At 36.9% G+C, this 13,721-nt stretch overlaps 1 protein-coding gene across 6 annotated transcripts in view; it reads left to right on the forward strand.

Moving 5' to 3' along the window:
• Positions 1-13,721, forward strand: part of LRFN5 (leucine rich repeat and fibronectin type III domain containing 5) — a 251,687-nt gene that overhangs the window by 222,547 nt on the left and 15,419 nt on the right. For 4 of the 6 annotated variants that reach the window (XM_058738919.1, XM_058738918.1, XM_058738922.1 and 1 more), the window contains one exon: positions 11,224-12,628. In XM_058738919.1, the coding sequence (XP_058594902.1) occupies positions 11,244-12,628 (1,385 nt within the window). In that variant the 5' untranslated portion in view covers positions 11,224-11,243. Of the gene's footprint in view, positions 1-11,223; positions 12,629-12,882; positions 13,172-13,721 lie in introns of those variants that run through there. The other 2 variants (XR_009264428.1, XM_058738921.1) reach the window with 2 other exon arrangements.

A 13,721-nucleotide genomic window follows, 5' to 3' on the forward strand; every position in this document is an offset into this window, starting at 1 on the left:
TCCTGAGGAATTATCCAGATTTCTGGATGCCTGAACATCTCTGTGCTGAGCATCCCGTCTGCATTGCTCCACAACAGGGCCTCTTTAATTGCTATGGCAACAGCACAGTAGAACCAATATAACCACAGAGGCTCATTACATGAAATGTTAAACACCATTAGGAGACAGAAACATAATGGATAGCATGACATCTCAAAGGCTCAGAGATTCACCTCTCAGAATTCCGAAGATAAAGGGTAAATCGTTTACTAGATTTGAAACCCTGATTAATGGCATTTAAATTTGTGTTATAACCCCTTTTATGTCCTTTCAAGTTGTCATAAAATCACAGTGAATTCTGAGGTGGGAGCTGCTGTATTCTTGGAAATTGGAAGAAAACAGGGGTTATCTGCTATTCTGCCATGGCAAGATACTGATTTCATTGCATTTCACATTTGTGGTAATGTTCCATATCCCGGACCTTCCTTTTCCTCCTGCGTCCATTGAAACCTGACTATCCTGCAATGAGACGCAATAGAAAGAGAAACCGGTGTATGAAATCCAGGTTGGAGTCTTAGATGACTAATAATGCCTTCAGACTTTCACTAAGATTCAGTTTCCTCATCATTCAGTACCAACCCAGGCATGGAATGCAAGCTCTTTTTACCCTGATGTTTTGCACAAGGCTTGATATGGGGTAGGAAGGGGTGGGGGGTACACACTTCAGGTTTGAAGCTGATGGGAAGCAACAGTGTAATATCTTGGCAAACATGATACTCTGTATCTCAGAGTTTCCTTATCTGTGACTGTCTTTGTGAAGGATCAGGCGTATACTGTTTTACACAGAATCTTCTCCCTGTGTACTGCCGTCAGTGCTCCCTCCTCTCTCCTCCACACAGTGAACTTTTATTTAATTTATCAGACTGAAGTTTAGCTAGCTTGTTTCATTGCCCCTCTAAAATCCATGCCTTGGGCCACCCACCATTCACATACAAAATGTATCATCAAATTATTTTGCTAAAGAGATAACCATCTACTCCCCAGATAAATATACCTATTCCTTAGAGGCACTACTGTCTTAATTAGTTGGAGTTCTAAATATAAATTATCTTACACTTTATACACGCATCACCCCTCCCACTTCGCACATATTTCTCACTTGTATCTGAACATCCGTAAGGAGTTCTTACAATCAACAGAAGTTCATTTTAGCAAACCGCTTGCCACTGACCCGACTTCCAACTACTGCTGTTCTCACCATTGGGAATCTTCACAGCCTCTCCGCGCTGGGCCATTTTAGGCTGCTTCCTCTCCCCAAGCTATTTTCTGCAAGAGAGAATGCATTCTCCTTCAGAGTTACCAGTAGTATTTACTCTCCTAATCCATGGACCTTCAAGGACATTATGGAGTGTCTGCAGTGGGCAAGAAAAGGGATAGGTCAGTCCGTATCAGTGGGAAAATACTGAGACCTCTTTATACACAGAAATCATTCTCCTTTCTATTAGGTAGAATTTCTGTTCTTAAGAGAATAATTAGTATTATCGATTTAAATGTTTGGATAGCTTCAGTCATGCCTTGACATACCAAAACAGAGATGAGTGATGGTGGTTAAGTATGCCATTTGGGTTGTCATGAAGTCTCTGTGAAGGTGCCCTTAAATCTCCATGAGGGTAACCTGCCAGCACCCTTTAAGTGTAATTTGATTACGAACAGAGATCAGGATCATAAATGAGTAAATCACTTTATGAATTTAAGGAGTCATTGTTGTCAGAATCAGCAATCTTTATGTCTGAAAATCACCTAATAGTCAGAAAAACACACGTAAATAATATATATAAAGCATCTTCTTATCCTGGGAAAGGCATGAATTTTTGGAAATAGATCTCGATCTTAAACCTACCTTTTTTGTTTTCTTTTTGTATAGGCTTGAGGGGATTCCTTAAGATTTCTTAAATTTTATGTCATCATATAAAATGGGAAAAAATAACCACTTTTATGAAGTTGTACAAAGATTAAATAGGATTTGATATGATATATACATTGCACAAAAAATCAGTCTTAGCTTCCTAATATAAGCTAACAAAATTAATATTAAAAACATTTGATAAAAGAAATAAAACATCTCTCCATGTAGCTTTTACCTTCATTTTTAAAAAAGAAAGAGGTACTGAAATAGTTACATATCTACTGCTTAGATAGAGCATGCTAAATATTCCATTTAGTAAACTGGTTTAGTTATCAGTATCTCAATCTCATTCCTCATCTATAAAAGAGACCACTACTTCTTTCATGTTTACCTGTGTTCAGTGAATGGTAACTATTACTTTTTTTTTAGGTAATTAAGTTTATTCTAGTAACTGGGCTCATATCTGTAGTCCATTAATGTAAATACTATGGGTTGCTGGACACATGTCCCATGTTGAATAAAAAATACATGTATCAATACACACATAGATAACAAAAATTAAGGATGCTCTATTAACTCAAAGACCCATCTTATTTCTGTAAATTTAAATATCAAAATGTATGTCGAGTTAAAACTTTTCACCATCTGCCTTCTATTATAATTGTGAACTGCTTGTCCTGATCAGATCCCAGCCTTGTAAACTTTGTAGATTCTAGCACAGTGCCTTGCATGTGGTGCAGATGCTAAATAAATCTTCCTGAAGAAATTAATAAAAGAATGAGGGAAGAGATGCATGAGTGAATTTTTTTAAAGTTTAATTTTCAGTGTATTTAGGAATTTTACTAGTGACTTTTGTAATCGAAGATCGAGGATAATTGTTCAAGGTTATAGTTGTCTTGGTTTGAGTCTTGAATTCAGCAGGTTCAATAGCGATATCCTCAGTATAAATTTTAGGAGAGAATAGACTTATGATGTCATATATAATCCTTGGAAAAAATAAGCAAAAAACCTTAGATATTAGAAATTAATATCTACTGTGTTTCATATAAACTGTTATAAAATCTCCTTTGCAACACTGTGACCATTTAGACACATCCTAAAGCAACTCATCAGCATCAACAGGCATCAGCATCTGATCTCCAGCATTAGCCTGGACAAAGAGGCACTAATTGAATTGGTAGAGCTCTGTTGAGTGATGGCAAGGCAGCTCCCGAGGGGCCCAATAGCTTTCCTTTAACTCAGCGTATAAATCGGTACCATATTGGTTTCTGCAGAGAATAGATTATGCTCTCAGTTGGTTGTAAAACCTAAATTTGCTTGTATATCCTATTTTAGTCGCCAAATAAATACTGATTCTCTTGAGCCTATGTGATGTAACAGCCATGGGCTGAAAGAAGGATGCAGTACTAGAAAATCATTTTCCAGTTTTATGTGATAGACTCTTCTTTGTTTATAAATGTGTCACTTTGTGGCTGAAAAGAATTAACTTGAAAAAACATATAATGTAGAGATGTGTACATATTATCTAGAGAGCTGCAGCTGTATGACTATTTGCTGAGTTACATACCCACTCAAATATTATTATTAAAACCGGTTCTGTGTGGTTTGCGTTTAACCAGTTAGAGAAAGCAATAGACAGATGTTCTAAAAGAGTTTAACTTAACCAGATAAGATTGAGGTTAATGTGTTGGATGATCTTCATACATTTTTAAATCAGGAATTCCAACAAAGCATGACAGCTGCTCTGCTCTTCCATTCACACTCCATTCCTTCAAGTAGTACTACATAATTTTAATAAATACATCAAGGCTTGGCACATGAACTTGTCGGAAGTGAAAACTGTTTCCTTACACGATCCCACATCTTCCATCTTTTACAGATTTTGAAATCTCCACTCTGTTCTAAGATAACGTGGGAAAGCTCATTAATGACAATTCATATGACTCTTTACTTACAGGTCTTATTTAAACAAAAAAATAAACATCGAATAAGAAAGTGGTCCACATTTTATTCTAAACTCAGTGTTACTTTCTGCATCACTGTACGGGTAGCGAAATCGTATCAGATCAGGCCGTGTATATGTTGAGGAAGTAAATCAGATTATGAAACAGGATGCATAATTTGAGTTGGAATGGTATCCCATCTTTGAAGATATATGGCAGAGCTAAGAAAGTACGTTTCTAAAATATGACTAAGTTCTGATTAGCTACCAATAATGTGTCACTTTATAAATTCTTCTTCCTCTGGAACCAATATTTGAAAACATAACAAAAAACCCAAATTCCCTTTTTTTTTTTAAACTGAATCAACTATAATGAAGTATACTGGACATAAAAAGCACTGATATTAGGGCTGCCTGTGTGGCTCAGTCCTTTAAGCATCTGACGTTGGCTCAGGTCATGATCTCACAGTTCATGGGTTTGAGCCCAGCATTGGGTTCTCTGCTGTCAGCACAGAACCTGCTTTGGATCCTCTGTCCTCCTTTCTCCCTCTGTCCCTCCCCCACTCACTCAAAAATACATAAACATTATTTTTTTAAAATGAATGGATATTAAATGTATAGTCAATGAATTGTGGTGAATATATACACCTATATATCACTATTTCAAATAAGATACAGAATACTTCCATGACTCCCCAAAATTTCTTTGTGTTATTTCCCAATCAACCATCCTCCAACTAGACAACTACTGATTTGATTTCTATCACTGTAGGTTAGTTTTACCTATTCTAAATGCACATACACTTCAAAGTTTCCAATAAATATTGTCTTACTTCTGAAACTCTTCTGTTCCAGAAAATGTTTTTTTGAGACTTGAATTAGTTTGATAGGACTGTCATAACAAAGTGCCACAAACTGGGTGGCTTAAACAGAAATTTATTGTCCCACATTTATGGAAGCCAGAAGTCCAAAATCAAGGAGTCTGGCATATTTGGTTTCTTTTGAAAGCTGTGAAAGGGAATCTGTTCTATTCCTCTCCCCTAGATTCTGGTGCCCTTAGTCATTTCTTAGCTTATAGATACTGTTCTCAATGTGTTTCACACTGTCTTCCCTTTGTGTATATCTATCTTTATGTCTGGATTTCCCCTGTTAATAAGGACCATGTTGGATTAAGTTTTATACTTATCACCTCACCTTAACTTGACAATCTGCAAAGACCCAATTTCCAATTAAACTCACATTCAGAGATGGAGATTTAAGACTTCAATAGCTTTTTTTTAAATGTTTTTACTTATTTTTGAGACAGAGAGAGACAGAGCATGAGTAGGGGAGGGGCAGAGAGAGAGGAAGACACAGAATCTGAAGCAGACTCCAGGCTCTGAGCTGTCAGCCCAGAGCCCGACACGGAGCTCGAACTCATGGACTGTGAGATCATGACCTGAGCCGAAGCTGGATGCTTAACTGACTGAGCCACCCAGGGGTCCCAATAGCTTTTTTTTTTTTTAATTGGGGTGTAATTGTCATATAACATTGTATAAATTTGAGGTTTAAAACATGTTTATTTGATATAATCTGATTGCAGTAAGATTGCTATTGTAGCCTTAACTAACATCCCTATCATGTCACATGCTTATTTCAGTTTTTGTGGTGGGAACATTTAAGATCTAGTCTCTTAGCAATTTTGATGTTTATAATACAATATTGTCTGCAATTACTACACTGTGCACTAGTTTCCAGGACTCATTCATCTATTAGTTGCAAGTTCGTACCCTTACATAACATTCCCCAATTCCCTAACCCTACGCCCCTGGTAACTACCATTCTGCTTTCTGTTTCTTTGGGACAATTTCCCTAGGTACTCTATATTTTCAGATAAGAAAAAAAAATGGGGAGGTTTGGGGGAGGGAAAGAAAATTGAAATGAATCTTCCAGGCAACCCAGGTTTTCAACTTTGGAGGAATGATGGCTGAGACGTTGAAGAGCACAAAGAATAACTAGTCACTCAGGACTTTCAGCTATAAAACCACTAAGAGGGGATGGAGAGCTCAGTTCTTTTCTTCCCATACAGTATGTAGATTTTCAACACAATGAGGCGGCATTGGAGAGATACAGAAAACTTTTTAGAGGAAACCTCTACCTTCATAGAATCTAGGGTAGCTCAATTGCAGCCACAAGCAAAGAACTGGGGATGAGGTCAAAGATAGAAGAGATCTCACTGGCCACCAAAAAAAAAAAAAAAAAAAACCCCAAAAAAACAAAACTGGAAGCAGAGATGTAAAGTTTACTGAGGTCTCCATATGTTTGGAAATCAGATAATTCATCTGTAAAACAGTCGGGTCTCCAAAACCAAGATCCCCTGCCTTCCTGAATAGGAAAATTCTCAGCCACACTCTCCAAAGAGGTGAAGCTGTTGTGAACTGAATTACGATAATACTACAACAGAGACAGACTGAAATAACTTCAGAGCATATAATGCGCTACTATAAAACTCCTAAAAGATAACATAGGACAAAACCTAAATGACCTTGGGTATGGTGGTGCTTTTTTATATACAACACCAAAGGCATGAGCCATGAAAGAAATAATTGATGAGCTGGATTTTATTAACATTAAAAACTTTGGCTCCAGAAAAGACAATGTCAGGAGAATGCAAAGCCAAACCAGGAACAGGGAAAAATATTGGCAAAAGACACATCTAAGAAAAGACTGTTACCCAAAATATACAAAGAATTCTTAAAACTCAATAATAATAAACAAGACAGAATTTAAAAATAAGCCAAAGACCTTGACAGACACATCAATAAAGAAGATCTACAGAGGGCAAACAAAACATGTGGAGATACCCTACATCATATATCATCAAGGAAATGCAAATGAAAACAATGAGATGCAAATACACACCTATTAGAAAGACCAAAATCTGGATCACTGACAACATGACATGCTGGCAAGAATATGGTGCAACAGAAAGTCTCATATCGCTATTGGGAATTATGGCAAAGCCACTTTGAAAGACAGTCTAGCACTTTCTTTTTAAAAAAATTTTTTTTCTTAACATTTTATTTATTTTTGAGACAGGGAGAGACAGAGCATGAACAGGGGAGGGTCAGAGAGAGGGAGACACAGAATCTGAAACAGGCTCCAGGCTCTGAGCTATCAGCACAGAGCCCGATGTGGGGCTCGAACTCACGGACCACGAGATCATGACCTGAGCCGAAGTCGGCCGCTCAACCGACTGAGCCACCCAGGCACCCCCAGTCTAGCACTTTCTTACAAAACTAAACATGTTCTCACCATACAGTCCAGCAACCACACTCCTCGGTATTTACACGAAAGAGTTAAAAACTTGTGTCCACACCCATGTGGAGAGCAGCTTTGTTCAGAATTGCCAACACTTGGAAGCAACCAAATGTCCTTTAGTAGTTGAATGGATATGTGAATGTTGGGACATGCAGTCAATGAGATTATTATTCAATGCTAAAAGGAAATGAACTATTAAGCCATGAAAAGACATGGAGGAACATATTATTAAGGCATGTTATTAAGTGACAGAAGTAAATATGAAAAAGCTACATACTATATAATTCCAACTATATGACTTTCAAGAAAAGGCAGAATTATGGTGATAGTAAATATATATATTTACTATATACCTATATAGTAAATATGTATATATATATACACACACCAGTAGTTGCAAGGATGAGCCAGGGACAGATGAATAGGCAAAGCACAGAGGACTTTTAGAATAGTGAAAATACTCTGTATATACCATAATAGTGGATATTTGTCATTTGTCTAAACCTGTAGAATGTACAACACCAAGAGTGGACCCTAACATAAACTCTAGAGGTGATTATGATGTGCCGGAAGTAGATGCATCGATTGTAGCAAATGACCACTCAGGTGGGGGATGTTGACAATGGTGGAGGCTGTGCATATGTGGGAGCAATTGGTATACAGGAAATCTCTGTACTTCCCTCTCATTTTCGCTGTAAACCTAAAACTGTTTTGAAAAATAAAGCATTAAAAAGAAGTTTGTTAAACTTTTAAAAAGCAGGCAGGCAGAGTACCTGTGGGTTGAGCATCCAGCTTCAGCTCAGGTCATGATCTCATGGTTCATGGGTCCAAGCCCCACCTCGGGCCTTACACTGGCAGTGTGGAGCCTGCTTCAGATCTTCTGTCTCCCTTTCTCTTTGCCCCTGCCCCGGTCACGCTCTGTCTCTTTCTCTCAAAAATAAAAATTAAAAACAAAAAGAGGTAGGCTGGCCTCTCCCTACCCTAATTTATGCTAGATAGTTACTCTTACTTACTTTCCTGTTTGAGAGGGGGAAGTCAGGGGACATCTCTGGAACTCTTCCTTTTCATCCAAGAATATATCACCTTCTGGAATATAGTTACTGTAGGTTTATATCCTCAGCATTATGATGTTATTAAAGAAAATGATGTCCAGCTTACCCAGCTTATTTGATTACTGGGGTGCAAACGATGTGGGTTTTTTTTTGTATGTTTATTCATTTATTTTGTAACTTTTAATATTCATACCAGAAGCACTATTTAGAAACAGGTTAAAACACAACAAAAATATTTTATATCTATCCACAGATATACAATTTCTGTTGTTTTCCATCCATTTATAAAGATTCAAGATTCTATCTGATACAATTTTCCATCAACCTGAAGAGAACATCCTTTATATATTCTTACAGCACAGTTCCTCTGGTAATGAAACTTACAGTTTGTTTCTCTCAAAATGTTTTTATTTTACTTTCATCTTTTATGGATATATATCCCACCCATATTGATGGACTTTCTTTTTTTCTTGCAACATTTAAAATATATTTTCCGTTGTCTCCTATCTTGCTTTATTTCCAAAATGAAATCAGTGAGGAGTCAGCTATTATTTTCATTTTGTTCAGTTTATCTTCTTATAATGTGTCTTATTTCTGTGACTCCTTTTAAGATTTTTTTTTCCTTTGGTTACCTGCAATTTGCTTATGATGTGTCCTGGTAGAGTTTTCCTTGTTTTGAGCTTGGATTTCTGTGTTGTTTCTTTTATCACAAATGTGAAAAAATTTTGCCTTTATATCTACTTTATAGACTTCTGCGGATACTCTGATTATATGCTTCTTAATATTTTTGGCTTCTAAATATTTTTCCACAGGTCACTGAGTTTTTGTTCACTTTTTTTCCCCATTTTCCCCTCTCTCCGCCAGAGTTTCAGTATGGTTAGTATCTGTTGCCCTGTTTCTACCTATAGGATAGCTGAAGTTCTTTCTTTGGATAACTCTCTTCTCCTGGTATTTTGCCTCATAAATTCAAGCCACCAGAGACTCTCTGCACTCCAGTCCATACTCTTCAGTTCATGTGTCATCTGGTTTTCTCTCCCTGTGCTATGCTTTACAAAGTGTCTCTGGAGAAGCAGTAGGGTTCATTTATTTTTTGTTCACGTTTCCCAAGGATCACAATACTGTGCTGCTTTTTTTCCAATGTGTGAAAACTATGGTTATATATATTTTTGTACATTTTTTTTTTGCTGCTTCTTGTGGAAAGGCTAGTTTAGTACTAGTTATTCTGTCACAAACAGAAGAGTAAGACCATTTCATTTGTTGAGACTGACAGTGCTTGTTCATAACAACCACATTAAATAGGAGATAAACTAGGTATAAAAGAAATCAAATCTATAAGAATATATTTTATTTAGGAAACTAGGTCTACTCTTTGTGGAAGAAGTCCATATTTTATATTTTCATTAATTAGAAATTGTGACTGGTTTTCTCCAGCCATTTTCATTGACATTTGAAACTACATGTAATTTACGAGAATTTTATTTATTTATTTATTTATTTATTTATTTATTATTTGTTTAATGTTTATTTTTGAGAGAGAGCGAGTACAGGGGAGGGGCAGCAAGAAAGGGAGCCAGAGGATCCAAAGCAGGCTGTGTGTCTGAGAGCGGAGAGTTGGATACGGAGCTTAAACTCATTAACTGTGAGATAATGACCTGAGCTGAAGTTGGAGACTTAACCAACTGAGCCAACCAGGCACCCATAATTTATGAGAACTTTTAATTGCTTATGTATTAGTATTTTAATTTTTTTTAAGAGAGAGAGAATGAGGTGGGGAGGGGCAGAGGGAGAGAGAGAGAGAGAGAGAGAGAGAGAGAGAGAGAATCTTAAGCAGGCTCCAAGCTCCATGCCCAGCCCAATGTGGGGCTCGATTTCATGACCCTGAGATTATGACCTGAGCCGAAATCAAGAGTAGGACCTTCAGCTGATTGAACCACCCAGGGCCCCAGTATTTAAATTTTTGATGATTAATTTCAAGAACAAATACTTAAGATCAAATTGGAAAGTCAAAATGCCAAGATTTTTAAAATTATATTTGGATAAATATAAATGCATTAAGATTTTAAGAAAAGAAACAATGGAATTATAATGATAGTACCTTTTGGGACTCACTGTCAAGAATTTTGATGACTGCTTTTCAAAAATTATCTGTAAAAATCCAATTTTAGGGGTGCCTGGGTGGCTCAGTCGGTTGGGCAGCCAACTACAGCTCAGGTCATGATCTCATGGTCTGTGAGTTCGAGCCCCACATGGGGCTCTGTGCTGACTGCTCAGAGCCTGGAGCCTGCTTCCGAGTCTGTGTCTCTCTCTCGCTCTCTGCCCCTTCCTTGCTTGCTCTCTGTCTCTCTCTCTCTCAAAAATAATAAACATTAAAAAAATTTTTTAGAATCCAATTTTATATTATAAAATATTCTAATTTTAAGGAGCTCAGAGCATTTGTGGTGCATTTTTAGCATTTTTGTTTCTTAGAATAAGAGCTTTTATTTGCAGTTAAATTGTAATATGTTCAAGATAGTTTGTAAAGATGAATAAAATTTTATTAATGATTAATTACTTTCAAATACACCACAAAGTTAGCAATAACAAATATTGTCTATTATTGTTTCTACTCAGTAAATTGAAATGCTTGCAAATCGTTAAGTATATCTTTAATCTTTGAACTGACAAGATTTCTTTCAGGGTTATGGGGAACTTTCATGACTCCTACCCTCCAATCTTGGCTGAATGTTACTTTTTTTATGCGTCCATGGAGCACCCTGGACATATTTCAAAAATAGCACATAATTTACAGAATTGTAATAATCTGTTGGTTTCTTTGTTTTCCCTTTTGATTTTAAATCCCACAAGGCCATGAATGGTATATTTTTTATCCTGGTGTCAATTGTAGCCTGCAATACAGAGTAGATATTTTATACTTGTTTGTTAAGTAAACAAATGAGTAAATTGTTTCTGTACTGCAATTTGCATCAAAGGATTATTCCAGTGGGAATGTGAACATTAGTGAAATGGTTGGATGCTAACACTACATTTTGTGTCTTTTCTTACAGGCTCTTAAATCTGATCTACAATGGAAAAATTTCTTTTTTATCTGTTTTTCATTGGCATAGCAGTGAGAGCTCAGATCTGTCCAAAACGTTGTGTCTGTCAGATTTTGTCTCCTAATCTCGCAACCCTTTGTGCCAAGAAAGGGCTTTTATTTGTTCCACCAAACATTGACAGAAGAACTGTGGAGCTGCGGTTGGCAGACAATTTTGTTACAAATATTAAAAGGAAAGATTTTGCCAATATGACCAGCTTGGTGGACCTGACTCTATCCAGGAATACAATAAGTTTTATCACACCTCATGCTTTTGCTGACTTGCGAAATTTGAGGGCATTGCATTTGAATAGCAACAGATTGACTAAAATTACAAACGATATGTTCAGTGGGCTTTCCAATCTCCATCATTTGATACTGAACAACAATCAGCTGACTTTAATCTCTTCTACAGCATTTGATGATGTCTTTGCCCTTGAGGAGCTGGACCTGTCCTACAATAATTTAGAAACGATTCCTTGGGATGCAGTTGAAAAGATGGTTAGCTTGCACACCCTTAGTTTGGATCATAATATGATTGATAATATTCCCAAAGGGACTTTCTCCCACTTGCACAAGATGACTCGGCTTGATGTAACATCAAATAAATTGCAGAAGCTACCACCTGATCCTCTCTTTCAGCGAGCTCAGGTACTAGCAACCTCAGGAATAATCAGCCCATCAACTTTTGCATTAAGTTTCGGTGGAAACCCTTTGCACTGCAATTGTGAATTGTTGTGGTTGAGACGTCTGTCCAGAGAAGATGACCTAGAGACTTGTGCTTCTCCAGCACTTTTAACTGGCCGCTATTTTTGGTCAATTCCTGAGGAAGAGTTTTTATGTGAACCTCCTCTCATTACTCGTCATACGCATGAGATGAGAGTGCTGGAAGGTCAAAGGGCAACCCTGAGGTGCAAAGCCAGGGGCGACCCTGAACCTGCAATTCACTGGATTTCTCCTGAAGGGAAGCTTATTTCAAATGCAACAAGATCTCTGGTGTATGATAACGGAACACTTGATATTCTCATCACGACTGTGAAGGATACAGGTGCTTTTACCTGCATTGCTTCCAATCCTGCTGGGGAAGCAACACAAACAGTGGATCTTCATATAATTAAGCTCCCTCACTTACTCAACAGTACAAACCATATCCACGAGCCTGATCCTGGTTCTTCAGATATCTCAACTTCTACGAAGTCAGGTTCTAATGCAAGCAGTAGTAATGGTGATCCTAAAATGAGTCAAGATAAAATTGTAGTAGCAGAAGCGACATCATCCACGGCACTACTTAAGTTTAATTTTCAAAGAAATATTCCTGGAATACGTATGTTCCAAATCCAGTATAATGGTACTTATGATGACACCCTTGTTTACAGGTAAGAAAAATTAACCAGATTTTTGTACTTACCATGCACTCAATGTAGGGCTTGTTAATGTGCTACTGATTTGTTTTTTTAATTGGCAGTGCTACCCTGTGTTGTGATTACAGCACTCCGTTGTTTAAAGTGTGTAATCTAAGGTTTGTGAAAGGTGATCAGCTGTGGGGCAATATTTTGAATGGTGTTATTTTTAGAGAGTTCAAATTTATATTTAATATGATGCTTACTTACTTTCTTTCCCCTCATCTAAGAGATGTGACTATCAGAGAGAGAACAAGACTGATTTATTTTACAAATTCAAAAACATACCAGAACTTACACATCCACATGAGTGTTCTTTCCTTCAAGGAAGTCACGTTGGGAGGCTATACCATTACCCCAATGATGCTGGCATTGCTCAAAGCACTTTTGGAATTATCTTTAGAACCTTCGTCATACTATTTTGAATATCCTCAGTGGTGGCAAATCTTCGTCTTTTGAGGGTGAATTTGAATTTTGGAAACAAGCAAAAGCCATTTGGAGCCAAGTCTTATGAATAAGGTGGGTGATCAAGATGGGTATTGCCATTTTTGGTCAAAAATAGGATGTAACTATAAAATAATGAGACTGATTTTTTTGGGTGATTGAATAATGTGCATGTGTATTGTTTCATGTACACTGGTTCTTAAGACAGTTCCAAAGAGAGTTTATCAATATTTTGAGCAGTGAAAGTGTCACTAGAGTTAAGTATGTAATCTCCTTATAACAACTTTGATACAGAATTTGCATCTGACTATAGGCTTTCTGGTATGTTTTTCTAAAGTTCAGCCTCATTGATTTATAGTCACATCTTGTCCAGTTTTCAGTTGGAAATATACATTTTTACCTCTTCATAATTTCACTCATGATAGACTATTATTACTCCTAGGACACGATGCAAAATCATGGTTTTGAAATATACCTATATATATATGTGTGTGTGTGTGTGTGTGTGTGTGTGTGTATCTTCAACCTTTTCTGAAATGAGATCAGCTCAATTCTTACATACTCAGATGAACTCTTGAAGATAATTTGATTTTCATTCATGTATGGAAATGAGAGAACTTTTTTT

Source organism: Neofelis nebulosa, chromosome 7, assembly GCF_028018385.1.
Source record: "Neofelis nebulosa isolate mNeoNeb1 chromosome 7, mNeoNeb1.pri, whole genome shotgun sequence".
NCBI classification, from domain to species: Eukaryota; Metazoa; Chordata; class Mammalia; order Carnivora; family Felidae; genus Neofelis; species Neofelis nebulosa.